Source organism: Periplaneta americana, chromosome 6 (assembly GCF_040183065.1).
Source record: "Periplaneta americana isolate PAMFEO1 chromosome 6, P.americana_PAMFEO1_priV1, whole genome shotgun sequence".
Taxonomy (NCBI): domain Eukaryota; kingdom Metazoa; phylum Arthropoda; class Insecta; order Blattodea; family Blattidae; genus Periplaneta; species Periplaneta americana.
Window position 1 is genome coordinate 97,601,901 of NC_091122.1, and position 15,383 is coordinate 97,617,283.

General features: G+C 35.9%; 1 protein-coding gene across 6 annotated transcripts in view; it reads right to left on the minus strand.

Moving 5' to 3' along the window:
- Positions 1-363: 363 nt before the first annotated feature.
- Positions 364-15,383, minus strand: part of LOC138701528 (putative uncharacterized protein DDB_G0282133) — a 210,261-nt gene continuing 195,241 nt past the window's right edge. For 5 of the 6 annotated variants that reach the window (XM_069828522.1, XM_069828525.1, XM_069828521.1 and 2 more), the window contains 4 exons: positions 11,257-11,344; positions 11,004-11,132; positions 5,653-6,108; positions 364-1,282 (listed from right to left, as the gene is read on the minus strand). In XM_069828522.1, coding sequence (XP_069684623.1) covers positions 995-1,282; positions 5,653-6,108; positions 11,004-11,132; positions 11,257-11,344 — 961 coding nt within the window. In that variant the 3' untranslated portion in view covers positions 364-994. Of the gene's footprint in view, positions 1,283-5,652; positions 6,109-10,575; positions 10,759-11,003; positions 11,133-11,256; positions 11,345-15,383 lie in introns of those variants that run through there. The other variant, XM_069828524.1, reaches the window with a different exon arrangement.

The window sequence follows — 15,383 nt, forward strand, 5'->3', positions numbered from 1 at the left end:
AGTTCACTTTTGTATAATGACACTATCTTTATATTTCATTTTATAATAAATTCCAAGAAATCTTGAATTTTACAAATACAATACTTTTAAAATCTACACATTATTGCAAGAGTTCATGTTCTGCTTTTCACAAGAGTTGCTGGTTTTAACTCTTCACTGCCATGCTCTCTTTCACTGATCTCACTAATAATATTAATGTTTAAATCAGCATTTTCACAATTAAGTAAAGAAAATTCTGAGTGTAAATTTTACAAGAAACTAGGAAAGTTAATTTGGCAAAGCTTTAATTTTAACTATCTTGATCTCAAGCTTCATGATGCCTGCAATATCTCCTAAGTAACCAATTCACTAAGTGCATCCAGAACTTCTGTGCGTATTACAACTACTCTGTGGAAGATGTATGTAAGGCAGTCAAGTAAAGTAAATGTAATATTTTGGCATTTTTCATCAATTATGATGGAAAATAAATAGAAACTGCGCCACAAAATTCTTTATAAGAATCTTCAAGATATATTCTTGATAATATGTTTAAATAATTATGAATGTTTGTTTAATTTATTTGATCACTGAAATAAATAGATATTCAGGAGTTATTATTTTCTCAGATTAAACTCTCGACCAGAGAGACATCATAGCCAAGACAAACTTACTATGTCAGCAAACAATAATACCTCAAGAATTTACAAAACTATACTTAGTCTGTTATTGCATATATGAATGGTCATAACTTGAGATTAAGGGACCCTCATGTATTCGTTTTGTGTGTTCCCAAACAAAAGACAAGCTCAACCATATACAACAGAGCTTCATATTATTGCAAAATAAATGTATGTACATATATATTACAAACTCTCTTTCAATTCTGACATATTTCCATATTAATACACTAACTGTAACCTTCAGCAAAAAAATTAATTCATATGAAAGCGAATTGAAGATGGCAATGAAAGGTTAAACCAACGAAAAGTACAGTTAAGTAACTGATATACAGAGGCTAATTAGTGGAACAACCTGCTGACTTCTTATTCAAAAGAGTGGTGACTTTGCGCTCTCCTTGTACAAGAACGTCTTCAATGAGATTGTAATGCATCGCTCGTATGCAAGGCACTCGCACCAAGCCACACTGGTAGCCTGCTGCAAGCCACAAGAAGCTGCGACAGTTTGGATTCCAGCTCACCCTGTTGATGGAAGTGATAGGATACATATCTAAATCCGCAGTTCTCATCTTGTCCGACTGTCGCATCCACAGTCTAGCTTCTGGAGGCATCTCAGTCAGGTTCCCCTACGAAAATTAACGAATTATGGTTTTCAAAGGAATCTCACTTTTGGGAATACTCTGGTTTATGGAATAACAAATGTTGACAAGAAGCTCGAAGTTATACTTGCAGCATTTAAAAATCTTCCATACTGAATTGATAAATCATTAAAAATATTACAATACTTTTAGATTCTCAATTATCTTTTTGTGAAAACAGTACAAACATCCATGAAATTCTCATAAAAATGCACAATGTTACAAAATACACCGTGTCCATAAAGTCAGGTAATGGTTTTCTTAATTTATTACACAAAGATTACAAATGATTAAACTTTAATATGCATGTCATATGAAAAAGGAACTCAAATAGTTTTGTCTGGATTTTACCGCAAATGCCAGTAGTTCCATCCATTTGCAACAGTTGGCATTTTTGTAAAGACAGTGATCTCTGATGCAGAGCATGCTTTCTGTGTGCTGGAATTCGATAGAAAGAAGAGTGCTACAGACGTCCAACGTAAACTCCGGACTAAGTATGACAAAAAAGCACCAAGCAGTAAGGCAATTTATGCCTGATGTAACAAATTCGTCAATAATGCTTTTTTGTGTCCACAGCAAAAGAGTGGCCATCCCAGCATGACTCAAGAGAATATTAACTGAGTCAGAGAGACATTCACAAAGATTCTGAAAAAAGCCAATTTGCAGAGCATCCTGGAAGCTCCAATTGCCATGTATGACAGTATGGAAGACACTGCATAAGAGACATTGCAGCTATTATATCATTTCAAACCCGATGACAAAGAATCCAGTTTTGCGTCCAAATGCCACAATAGATGGAAGAAGCTGAAGACTTTGTGAATCACTTAGTTTTTAGTGACAAAACGACGTTTCACACAAATGGCAAAATCAACAGACATAACTGTCAAATTTGGGGCATCCAGAACCCTCGTGAAATCATTCAATATAAGCGTGATTCACCTAAGGTGCATTGTCACATCTGAAACTATATGGAACTATTCTTCTTCGCTGAGAAGAATGTTGCTGGACATCCATATCTAGATATGTTGCAGCGATGGTTGTTGCTGCAAATTCAGAAAGATTCTAATAGGTAAGTTTCTTTTCTAGCAGGATGGAACTCCGTCGCATTTCCATACCTGAACATCGAGTTGCCTCAATGCTGGCTTGAATGTGCTTTGGATTTCTGTTTAGAAAAGCGGCTCACAAAAAGACTATATCTGACTCCCTGTCACTTCTTCCTGTGGTGTTACATCACAGATCGTGTGTATATGCCACTTTTACAAAATTTAGAGGAACTCAAGCATAGGACTGGAGAAGCTGCCACCACTGTAACTCAGGATATGCAGGAAAGGTATGGCAAGAGTTTGATTACCATGTGACATCTGCGAAGCTACACGTCGTTTCCACATCAAATCTTTGTAAAACAAACCTCATGGGTTCCTCTTTCATTTGGCATGTGTATGAATGCTGTACAATTTGTAATTTTGCGTAATAAATTAAGAAAATTGTTGCTGGACTTTATGGACACAGTGTACTATCACAACTTACAAACTGAACAAGACAATCACCTGATAATAAATACGCACTAAATGTGGCATAACAGGAAATTAAACAGCTGTACTGAATAAAAAGGCAGCATTATTTGAAAATAAAAACAGCTATACAGAAAACTGATTTTCAATACGGAGCACGTAACAACAAGTGAGTGGCTCTATTCACTGATATCAGCCTAATATAATTTCCAATTTGTGTACCTTGTACACACTTTTTCACAGGTATTATGCCACACTGAAGGCTGTGTACCAGTAAACTTTTGTCCTGACATGTTTCCACTATTCTCTCTCTGAAACCTTCATAATAGTTAGTGACAATATCCATTACTGAATAGAGAACAAAGTAATGATGAGCCTGGTCATACAGTTTACCTTTATTTCATCTTTATTCATGAATTTGCAATAAATGTACTACATAATTAAGTTAAACAGAAAGTATTAACTGATGCACAGTATCAATACTGTATCCAGGGCTGCCGAGAAGAGGGGGTAAAGGGGACGAGTGCATATGGGCCCGTGAGCAATAAGGGCCCGTCAGATTAAGTGAGTCTGATTACTTCTTATTATTATGAATAATTATTATTCGTAGATACATACGAGTACTATAAAATTTTGTAAGAATATTCATTACATAAATTTAACATATTAACTCAACAATAGTAGAATTAATACAAATTACCACTTCATATGTAAATATTTGACTTTTATATAATAGAATATCGGTTTCCCGTATTAATGTTCACCTACATGACACTTGAGGGCCCCGGCATTTGCCTGAACTATGTTCCCGTCACTTGTACCGAACACGTTCAATTATTTATTGGGTGGCCCACCACAATATGCTAGTGGACTCTTCCAAACCGATGTCACAGGATCACGTTTCCTTTTCAGTACATTGTATGTTTCGTGTCGAAACTTTCGTCTTTTCATTGTTGCTTGTCTAGTAAATTCTTTTCATTAGTGTTACCGATTACAGTTTAACTGCACAATGGACAAGTAAGGGTAATTGATAATCACAGGAACGTCATTTCTTAGTGCTTTAGCAATAACATCTTTAGCAAGACTTCTGGATTCTGTTGCATTCGAACAATTATAAAATACAATAATTTGGTCCAGGGAGCATCCATTTTTGGTGTAAAGATAATTAATTCATTTGGCATGTTTCTTAATTTAAATTACGAAATGGCGTTCCTGTGCTTAACATTTAATCTTGATGAAAAATATTATGAAGACATTAACAAAGAGATCAGTGATGAGCCGAAATATTTAAAATCAATTCATGCCTCTAATTTCGGGCCAACCCCATTGAAACCTATGAATCTCCTAAATAGTCTGAGGGAATTAAAACTGGTCAGTTTATTTCCAAATATTTGTATAGCGATTAGAATATTCTATACAATTCCCGTGACAATTGCTGATGCTGAAAGATCCTTCAGCAAAATGAAGAAAATAAAGAAGTATTCAGATAAACAGTGTGTCAAGAACGACTGAGTAACCTTGGCCTCCTTACTCTGGAGAGCGATCTTGTTAGGTTTTTAAATTTTGATGATATAATTGATGATTTTGCATCACTGAAGTCAAGGAGAGTTGTTTGTTGATGTTGGACTGCAAATTAGAAATTACAGGTGTTTAGGAATAATGTTTTATGAATATAATATATTGTGCTAATGTGAAGTTTTGCTAAAAGTTTTCATGTAATGAAAGTGTATATTTTTAGGTTCGTATCTGTGTATGGGATGATCTTTTATTTATTTTGCAAATGAATTGCTTCATAAAGAAAGGGCATCAGTTCATTTTAGCTAAGTTGTGGGAAATGAAGAAAAACTGTCCGGACAGATGCCCCTTCCTTTACAAAACGCTCACATTCTGAACACAATATCACGATGAAAGAAATGTTGGACTGGTTTCTTTTCTTGATAAAATGATGTGTTGAACATTCAAGATGGGAAATTCAATGTTAACTCAATTTCGAAAAAAATGTGACTGATGCCCTTTCTTTATGAAGCGATTCAAATAATTATTATGGTTAGAATAACTGGTAACTTATATATAATATATAAGGGGTCTGAGTACAGTATTGCATAGGGGCCCATAAATTCTGTCAGCGGCCCTGACTGTATCATCCAGTGATCCAATAAGAGTGCACTGGGCAGGTTTAATTTTAATCACTGTCATAGAAGCTTAGATTGCAAATGTTACACTAAATTTGGAAACAATAACGTAGATCTAAGAAGGGGCACTGATAAGACTCACGCAGTAGATAGGGAAATACTGTTCAGATATGAGATGTAGACGTGAATATCATACTGCAGGAATGGAATAAAAGCCTTTGAATCAGGTAAGTATTCAGTTTCTAACAGTGAAAAATAATGGAACATCTACCTTAAGAGGTAAAAAATATGGAGGCCTAATACCAAGCTGATAATTCCAATGATGAAAGAGGGCATGCAGAGTTAATACGCAAGAAACAAGGATGATTTAAATTATAAACCAGTAGCTTGACAACTTAAACTGTGCAAGGAACTTCTTACAATATTAATTTATATCACAGGTGTGTAAAAGATTTGCTGTGAATTCATAAAACAAAGTCCGCCATATTCATCAAACGTACAAGAAAAATACAGTACAACAAAACCTGAGAAGGATAGTTAGCAGCCTTCCTATTGAGAACTTGTATTGTCTAGTAAAGAAATTTTGAAATGTTTTTGCTGAAACAAGCTAGGACAAACACAGTAAGTCAATAGGCTGTAATGCACATGACAAACAAGGAGGAGATTAAATTCACATTATATACACTACATTATAGTCTTAAGATGAAATACTCACAGTGGGGAAGTTGCATAGGATGAGACCACACTTCTTGTCTGCATCTTCATATGACTTGAAGACGGGCCCAGTAGGAGATGTCTGTCTATTTTGCAGCTCATCGAAGTCCTCGCTGTCACTTTCACTGTTATGCTCCATTTCACTGTCCCATGATCCCTGATCATCGTTCTTCTCTGGGGAATCCAAATCATCAGTCTTCAGCTGTGACATATCACTAGTCCGACACTCTGCATCAATCACACCACCCTCTGAATTCTCTGTCCCCTCAATCCCTTTCTGTACTTGCCCACTCGTCCTTGCACTTTCACTGGAATCTACACCCTCTAGTCCTGAGGAGCTGTGTGTACCCTGACTAGGAACCTCACTATCCGACATTACTGTGCTGGCAACTCTAGTGGTCTCAGCCTCCTGCTGCTTCTCATCTTGCAGCTTTGTGCTCTCAGTGTAGCTAATGATCTGTGGAGCAAAGTCATATTAATATTATTATTTTCCAATATTTGCTCCTCAAAATATATCATTTTTAACAGAATCTAAAGCTGCAATTTAAGCCATAGCACCCCTCTAACCTACCAGAATGCCCATTTCTTTAATGAAATTCTTTAACTAGAGGATTCCTTCCCACTACGATGTGACTGTCAATAACAGCAGACCAAGTGGCAAAACAAGGTGCTGAAATTCTACAGATGTTACTATGAAAAGTGATCCAGAGATCTATTTCATTCCTTATCAGCTGATGAAAGCAGTTTAAAAATAAATTGAAAATTAAACAAAAGGCAAAATCTCCAAAACAAACTATCCATCATTCCTTTGTTTCCACTGAACACTATCTATGTTTGTCCCATCTCCCATCTCCATAAGATTGGAATATTTTTGCAATCAACACAGTGTCATTAAAACTGACAACTGCATATAAACTCGATTTTAAACAATAATTCACAGCATAGATGATGACGAAAAGCCAGAAGTAATTAATAATTTCAGTTACAGTACAAATTTAATTTACAGAACTTAATACCAGAGTAGCCTGCCTAAAATGACAAAGTATACCTAACAAAATGTAATAATATTAAATAATAAAAGAAGTACATATACATGAATTTAGACTACATATATCAAAAGGATAAATCATTGAAATTATGTGCTGTTGTTATATAAATTATATTTTAAAATCTGAATAGATGACGTAAGGGTCATAAGGGCAATTTCTTTACAGATTGTTCTCGGTAAATTAAATCATTCACAAAAATAAAAAAAAAAGTATTTTGTTACAGTTGCCTGGCTTCCAATGAATATATCCATAATTTCAATGGTCTTCAGATGATAATTTTTAAAGAAGTCAGATGTTGGTTCATAAATTTGTTTTTTTTCTCGTTGTCTACTTCCAAAGGCTAGTCACTGCAGGTCTCAAATTGTATGGTGGGATCCAGTATGTACCCTGTCTTTAAACTGTGGTCAATAGCAATTATGCCTACTTGTCTATGACTCCCATTGAAGCGACTTCTTCATAAAACTCTCAGTTGCTATTGTTGGTCTTGATGGCAGACAGTATTTTGCTCCTTATCAAATGATGCCTGGTGTTTCGGAGGAGCTCTCTATAGTGACAAAAGTCAAGGACATAAGGTAGAGTTTTGTGCTCGCCACAATGTCTGCAACAGAAGTTGTCCTGGCTCCATCCAAGAAGAGCTCTCACACGAGCAAGATTTCCCTGTAATTTGAGAGCATCACGCCATTCTGTGCTGGAGAGTCCCATTCTGGATTCCATCCAAGTTAGCATGTTGGTATTGTTGATAGAGAATTACTCCTTTGCCATGTGTTTGGGTTGACACCATTTATGATATTCAAGCATTCTGAGTTTTCATCTGATGTTTGAGAGTGTTTTATCGATTAGAGAGTCTGAATCTTCAAAACCTAACTCATTAATGCATATTAATGGTCTTTTTTTGAGGTTTCGAATGCTGGAAATATATGCATTTTCAGACTTCTCTAGATTGTGGCAAGCATTAAATTGTTGTATAAATGCTTCCCACTGAGCTTTATAAACACCTAGGCCTTTAACCTTTTTTGAAGAATACAGCATTGTGTCAGGTGTGTTAGCAGGCAGTTGAATTTCCTTCACTGAGTTTTTATTGATCTTATCTATCTTAATTACAAATGACTTTGAAATATTTGATACAGGAGTATTTTGAAAACAAATTAATTTTGGTAAAATAATTTTGGAGAAAGTTACACAACACAGAACTGCACACATTGTATTCTTCACCAGACATAATTAGGAACATTAAATCCAGACGTTTGAGATGGCCAGGGCATGTAGCACATATGGGCAAATCCAGAAATGCATATCGAGTGTTAGTTGGGAGGCTCGAGGGAAAAAGACCTTTGGGGAGGCTGAGACGTAGATGGGAAGATAATATTAAAATGGATTTGAAGGAGGTGGGATATGGTGATAAAGACTGGATTAATCTTGCTCAGGACAGGGACCAATGGCGAGCTTATGTGAGAGCAGCAATGAACCTTCGGGTTCCTTAAAAGCCAGTAAGTTTTTTTTTTTTTTTTTTTTTTTTTTTTTTTTGCTCAGCTTTCAACAATGGGCTACCAACAAGCAGATCCAAATTTTGTTTCAGGTCTTATCCAATTTTATGTCTAAGACTATTTTATAGGAAAAGTCGATCCCCAAACAAATAACGAATTTTTCATCCTTTTTTGGAGAGTGTATATAGTACATGAATTAACACATAATGGTTCGTAATCTAAATGATTATTTTCAATGGAGATGGAAACAGATTTGTTGGAATTTAGAGATAAGCCAACCTCTTGAAATCGTTGGATTGCCACGTTTGTGTGCGTAATGGCAGTTTTCCCCAACAATGACTATATCATTTGCAAATCAAAAACTGTAATTTTTTTCATCCCTGAAACCAATTCATAGCTTTACATTTGTTTGACTGTTTCCTGTGTCAGCTCGTCCAAGATGAAATCAGTGGCAATGTTGTACAAAGAGGGTGATAAAAGCATGCCATGCATCACACCACAATTGATATTAATTAAAGGTGTTCTCTTTCCGTTAGCTTTAATATAGGTGTTATTCCCAATTTGAAAATCTAAGATTAAATCTTTTAATTGAGTAGGCAAGTTGCGACTGTGAATTGATTTTTCAATATGTTAGTGTCCATTATTATCGAATGCTTTACTTATGTCCAAGAACACTAAGGTTAGACTTTTTTTTTGGTTTAGCCTTTTTTAGGATGGTATCCAAAATCGCAACATTAATGTGTGCACCTCGGACAGAGGTAAATCCTTTCTGATTATCACTAAAAGAGATGTAATTTTGTAGTCTCAATCTAAAATTATCTCTGGAACTCTTCTAAGAACTGAACAAATAGAAATGGATCTAAAGTTGTCAGCATCTTTCTCGTCACCATCTTTGTAAATGAGAACAATCCTAGCTTGTTTAAAAAGAGTGGGGACATAAACCATTTCGGAAATTTGTTAATATATTAATGACAGGATCTTGACAACTATGTTGTGTTTTAAAACTCACATGAAAATTCTAACAAAACCCAAAGCAGTATCTATTTTGATGCTTTCATTGCTGATTGAATTTCATCAACAGTTATTACCGGTATTGTATTATAACAATCATTAACTAAACGAGCTCTGATTCGTCAAAATAGGATTCATACTCTGAACAAACAAAGTTAGTTTCTTTTAAGAAACGTTAGTTAAACTTTTCGAAAAATGTCTGTGTATCGATTTTGTACACAGGTTTATTATCTTGTAAAACTGTTCTAACAGCTTTCCTCCTTTGACTGTAATAATCAAATTGAGTTTTTTCATACACAAATTTGTCTCTTCTTTTCTTCTTAGTTCTTTAGAGGATCTTTTTTATCACAGAAATGTTCCCACCATTTACACAATTATTTTTTGGTCTCTTCAATTTTAATATGTTCGTAATGTTATTAACACTGTGCATTTATGTTGGTGTAATTTACAGGTTTCTTCCATTTAGACCAATGTGCATTGACATAAATGCACAGTGGGAAAATTTTCAGCCAGGTGCATTTCAGAAATCATATCCATGATGTTCTGACTATGGAAGAACAGCCATTATAAGAAATAGTTCATATAATTTTTAGGATGACAGTGCCAATGGTGGCAGTGATGACAATGATTTTAACTGACAATACTGCGATGCTGTTTCCACATTAGAGGCAGTTACAGCATTAAGTTGAAAGCTGACAAACTTTTATGCTACAAAAATCATGTGCTTCATTGGAATGGAATGGAATTTAAGTGAGGGGAGGTACAGATGGCCCAGCACTGCGACCTGTTGAGATCTATTGCACTAACCCTCAATATGGAATGAGTTGTGTGCCACAGATCCCCTACGTGCACCAACCCAACCACATGACTCCCTAATGACCGGTCCCTACAGCCAACAGAAATCCATATACCATTCCTGCTTCGGCAACTTCCCCCAAGGCCCCCCCCCCCCCCCCCTGTCGGTCTGAGGCGAAACACCTCCTCCGAGTAAGTCCGCCTTGGGTGCTCATTACAGAAGCCATCCAACATCATTTTGCTACATTCCATGGAGGCCGGTCGAGAGAGCCAGTAGTTCCGGGAGGCCACCTGTAGAGTGATCTGAAAAACCAGAAATGGGATGATGAGGAAAGGATGACTGGGGAGGAAAGGAAAGGAAGTGGCGAAAATGAGTGGGGTTCCAATCGCCTGATAAAGTTACCTGATATTCATCCATAGGAGTGAGGGAAAAACCCCGAAAAAACCTCACCCAGGCAACTCGCCCTAACTGGGAATCGAACCCGGGACCACTGGGTTCGGAGTTAGACTCACTAACCCCTCAGCCACAACGGTGGACATGTGCTTCATTACTGCAATCATTACAAAATACGAATTTACGAGAAGAAGAAAGGGAGTTCGATGTTAAGTAGAATGGCACAGGACTGAGATGAGTACAGGAAATGGTTAGAAGGCCTGATGCTGTAAGGCAGAATGAACAGATGAAAAAGAAGTGCCATAGCACTTCCATGATGGGTCACCTGGAGTTTTGGACAACTAGTTGTTAAGGGAATAAGAATGACATCTATTCTGCAAGTATCACAGGCCACGAAAATGAAGAAGAAAAAAAATGGTAAGGAAAAAAGGGAGGAGAAAAGGAGGAAAAGGTGAAGAAAGAGGAGAGGAAAGAAGAAGAAAAATCAGCATGGAAGAAAGAAGGGAAGGAGACGAGGCGGAAAAAGGAAAAAAATAGACAAAATTACACTGCTCATATCAACTCAAGGTTTCTAATAGATAATATGAACAGGCAAATGATCATGAAAGTACACAGTTACCATTCTCTTATTCTTCATGCCTTTCTCTGTGCATACAGCAATGAGTAGCTGATGAGAGAAAATTACTGCCAGCTCTCCTGCCAACGTTCCCTGAGCAACTGCGTTCACCCAATCACAAGTTGATAAGCTCTGCATCAGGATTAAAAGAAAGTTATTACAAACATTTAAAAAATAATATACAAATCGCGATTCATATAGTTAAATTACAGTTGTGTGTACACAATTTAAGTCACACTAAGTTTTTGTCACTTACCCAAACCACAGAATTCTGTGCCAGCAGAGGATAATTGGAAAAACCAAAATTTCTAACTGGATTCAGAGTTCCATTGGCATGACCCAAGCTGGAAAAGAATAACAAAAAAAGTAATAAGTCGCAGATAAATATATTTGTGCAGAGAGTTAGAGCTTGAATAAACTGGTTAATATATCGGAATAAGAATGTTCTTCCAAAAGCATTATTTCATCTTGATAAATTACATTTACAATTCCTCAACAAGCAACGAGACGAATAAGATGTAACTGATCGCCAGCCTGCTAACTTAGCAAAGTGCAATAGTATATGCAAGCTGTTTCGTAGTGAACATTAAGTGAGGTGAAGGATCTGTTGAGAATAAATAACACAAGCTTAAGGGAGAGCATCGACATTATTAATAGAAAACTAGAAGATCTACAAAAGAGGAATATATTAAAAAAGAAGGTGAAATATTTAGAAGAGAAAAGGAGGAACAATCTAATCTTCTTTGGTATTGAAGAGCAAGTGAAAGAACAGTCTTGGGATATGTATGAAGTGATAATGAATATATGCTGGGAGTGGTTAGGTATTGACATTTGAAATGGCAAGTGAAAGAAGTGTATAGGATGTGAAATGGGAATAATAGGCCCATTTTGGTCAGACTGGCAACCAGATGATTAAGGAGAAGATCATAGATAGTAAGAAAGCATTGAAAGATCCGAATACTAGTATAGAGGAAGATTTTGAATACGAGGTGAGGTGTAGAAGAATGGTGTTAGTGTCATTTATGAAGGCTGCTAGGAATAATGCACATTATGGAAAAGTTGTTGTTGTTGTCTAGTGCCTTGCATTTGGCAATGAAGCCATTAGCAGTCGTGCTTTCCAATACTTTTGAACTGTAGTTTCTTCTGATCGTAATGCTTCACAGGTCTTCAAGTGGTCTTCATTCATTTCTGCTGGATCGTTACACAGGATACATATGGGTGAAGCTGAGATACCTATTCTGTAGAAATGACTTGCTAGACAGTCATGATTTGTCAATAGTCTGAAGGCTGCAACTGCTGTTTTCCTTGGTCTCTGGGGGATTATGGAAAAGCAATTAAGGATAATTTGAAAATTAATGGAGAGTTATTCGATGTTGAATTTTGTTTAGAAAACTTGAATGAGTCGACAAATGGAGAGAATATAAATGAAAGAAAAAGAATAGAGATAAAGGAGAGAGTAAGAGGGATTTTCAATAAAAGTGCAGGGAATAGAAAAGATAAAGTTGTGGAAGGCATGAGAGTAGTGACACAGGAGATGGCAATGGAAGGATGTCTGAAGAAATCATCAATGTTGCAAGTTCCATTCAGGCGACAGCGAACTCTCAGGCACCTATATTTAAAAGGTAATTAAGTTATTTGCAAGAAAGAATTATTTAGTTATAAATAGACATCGGATCCCATACACCTTTAGTGAGCAATGAAGTTACCGAGTCTTGGAGTATATAACTGGTGATGTCAATGTAGGGACACCAAATAGATATACCCCAGTTCGTAACCCCAACCTTCAGTCTCATTGCAACTAATGCTCGCTACACAAGTAGGTCTATCTTACAGTTAGTGCAAGTGTGTTTTGATATATTAAATTCGTATTATTACATACTCTGGGCATAATCCTAGATCATATATACTAACAGATAGCTCTTTTATATAGGCTTTAGGGTTTGCAGTCGAGGCCGGCTTGATGTAGTTCAATAATCGTCAACAGATGGCACAATGACCAACACCATCACGAGACACGAACTCTAAATCGATTATTTCTTGCTTACGAGATAATCTCGGTATGTACTGTCGACAACTGATGACCATGGATAAATATTATTGGCCTATATGACCTTGGCAACTTGGCAAGTTCGGAACATAGACAGTTCGGAACGAGGCAGCTATTTATAGTTGTCACGTGGGCAAAGCGAAGAGATAAGATAAAGTACACCTTTGTATTGAATATAATTCAGAATCTCTGCCAGGCAAAGCAATATGTAGACCATGTTGTAATGGTACCGTATCGGGCGGCAATAATATGATTCGTTATCTCTTCTGTTTTTATATATTTGTCGTGAATATTATTTATATTATCAACTGAGTGTATAACATAATTTATCCGTTAATTGATATTTTATTAATGATAAATCCAAAGAACAATGGAAAATAAGGGACTGAAGAATAAATGAAATAAGAGAATTTGACGTTCATGATTATAATGTTGTCGGAGTTTTATTATACTTTACTTTGAATTATTTTAACTTGCACCACAAAAGCGTATGAAAATTAATGTTAACATTACCTATTTAGTTATGATAGTAGTATATTGGAAAATTTGTGCATATAGCCTGATTACAATATATAAATAATACTATCCTAACCTAAGCAATAGTAGTCTTGTTTATTTCATACATGTTCGTATAATTATACAAACACAAGAATAATCTAGTTTGCAGCCTGTGATGTCTCGTTTACAGTATTATATAATATACATATTACGATATTTACTAGGTACTTTAACAATATATAGTTAATAATATTATAAAGTATACAGGCCTAATCCATTACCAAGGAATACCCCTTCCCTCACATTTTCAATACTGTTTACCTCAAAAGGCCTTCACACCTTATTAGACACTGGATTAAAATAGTCATGTTGATGTAGGCCTACAACATTACATTTTTTTGTCACTACTCCTGATCCCATTCTAACAGTTTCAGGTTTTGTAATTTGTAACAATACTATCAATACTGCTGGGTCATTCCATAGTGACACACATAACATTTTCGAAGTAACTATGATCGTCACAGGATATTTAATTAAATACTTAAGAGTTTATGAAAGAGACATCACTGTCTTTTAACATAAGCATTCCAAAATATAAACAGAAAATCTTAATGAAAAGGAATAATTAATAATGTAAAAAATATGAAATATTATATGGTGTGACATATGAACATTTTCTTGCCACTTAATTTATTACCAAAATGGAAAATGTTCATATTATTGTGCCAAATGACATAAATAGTTGTTTTCCAAAGAATTAAGACACTTGTGTAGTACATGTAACTGCTGACGTACTTTAATAAAAATAACAGTGCCATTAACAAATAAAATATTACGAATTATATTGTGACACACAAACATTTCTGCCAAGTTGATTACTATTTTTTTCAGATGCATATCGAGATTTATACACAGTGCCTACAGTTCTTACTATACAAAGCAACACTTGATTACATTAAAATACACATTCAGATTTAAAATGTCCTTGGTTATTTACAACCATATGTGGTGATATCTCCTGTGTAATATCATGTGATGAATACACCAATATAGGCTATCTACTTTTCCTCCCATTTGTAGTACTTTCCTTTCTTGAACATCACGGAAACTTTAAATTTGCCACCACAAGCTTTTGTAACTTCCTCTGCTTATCTGACGTCTTTTTTAAATTGATTATGTAACGATGTTGTATCAACTACTAGGTTATTTAGCCTCGATGGGATTGGTGATAGTGAAATGATATTTGGCGAGATGAGGTTGAGGATTCGCCATAGATTACATGACATTCGCCTTACAATTGGGGAAAACCTCGGAAAAAACCTCAACCAGTAACTTGTCCAGGATTTGAACCCGGGCCCACTCATTTCATGGTCAGATGTGCCTACCATTACTCCACAGCAGTGGACCGAACATGGGTTATGTACAGTTACCCTTAAAAGGAATGAGACGACTCTTGGTCGTCGGAAGTTAAAGTTCTACAGCGCGGTTCACTCGATATCGACGTAACAATAAATACCATGACATATACAACAAGAATTGTTACAAGGACCACAACAAGGACAAGGACCAGAATAAGAATCACGAAGAAGATAGCGATTTAAGGCCACGATTTCACAACATAGCTCGAGTCCCAAAATATCACTGCTTCTCTGTACCGAATGGCAAACGCCTGCTATGGGATCTACATTCTGGACTGCTGCTGTCACTGTCTTGTCTCGGTAGCTCATATAGTAGCGTGTCGGTTCTACTATATAACCAAAACGTCTCGTGTTCGATCCCGGGTAAAACTTTTTTTTATTGACGTGTAATTAATTTCTTCACAGTTCCTCGACTGTCTA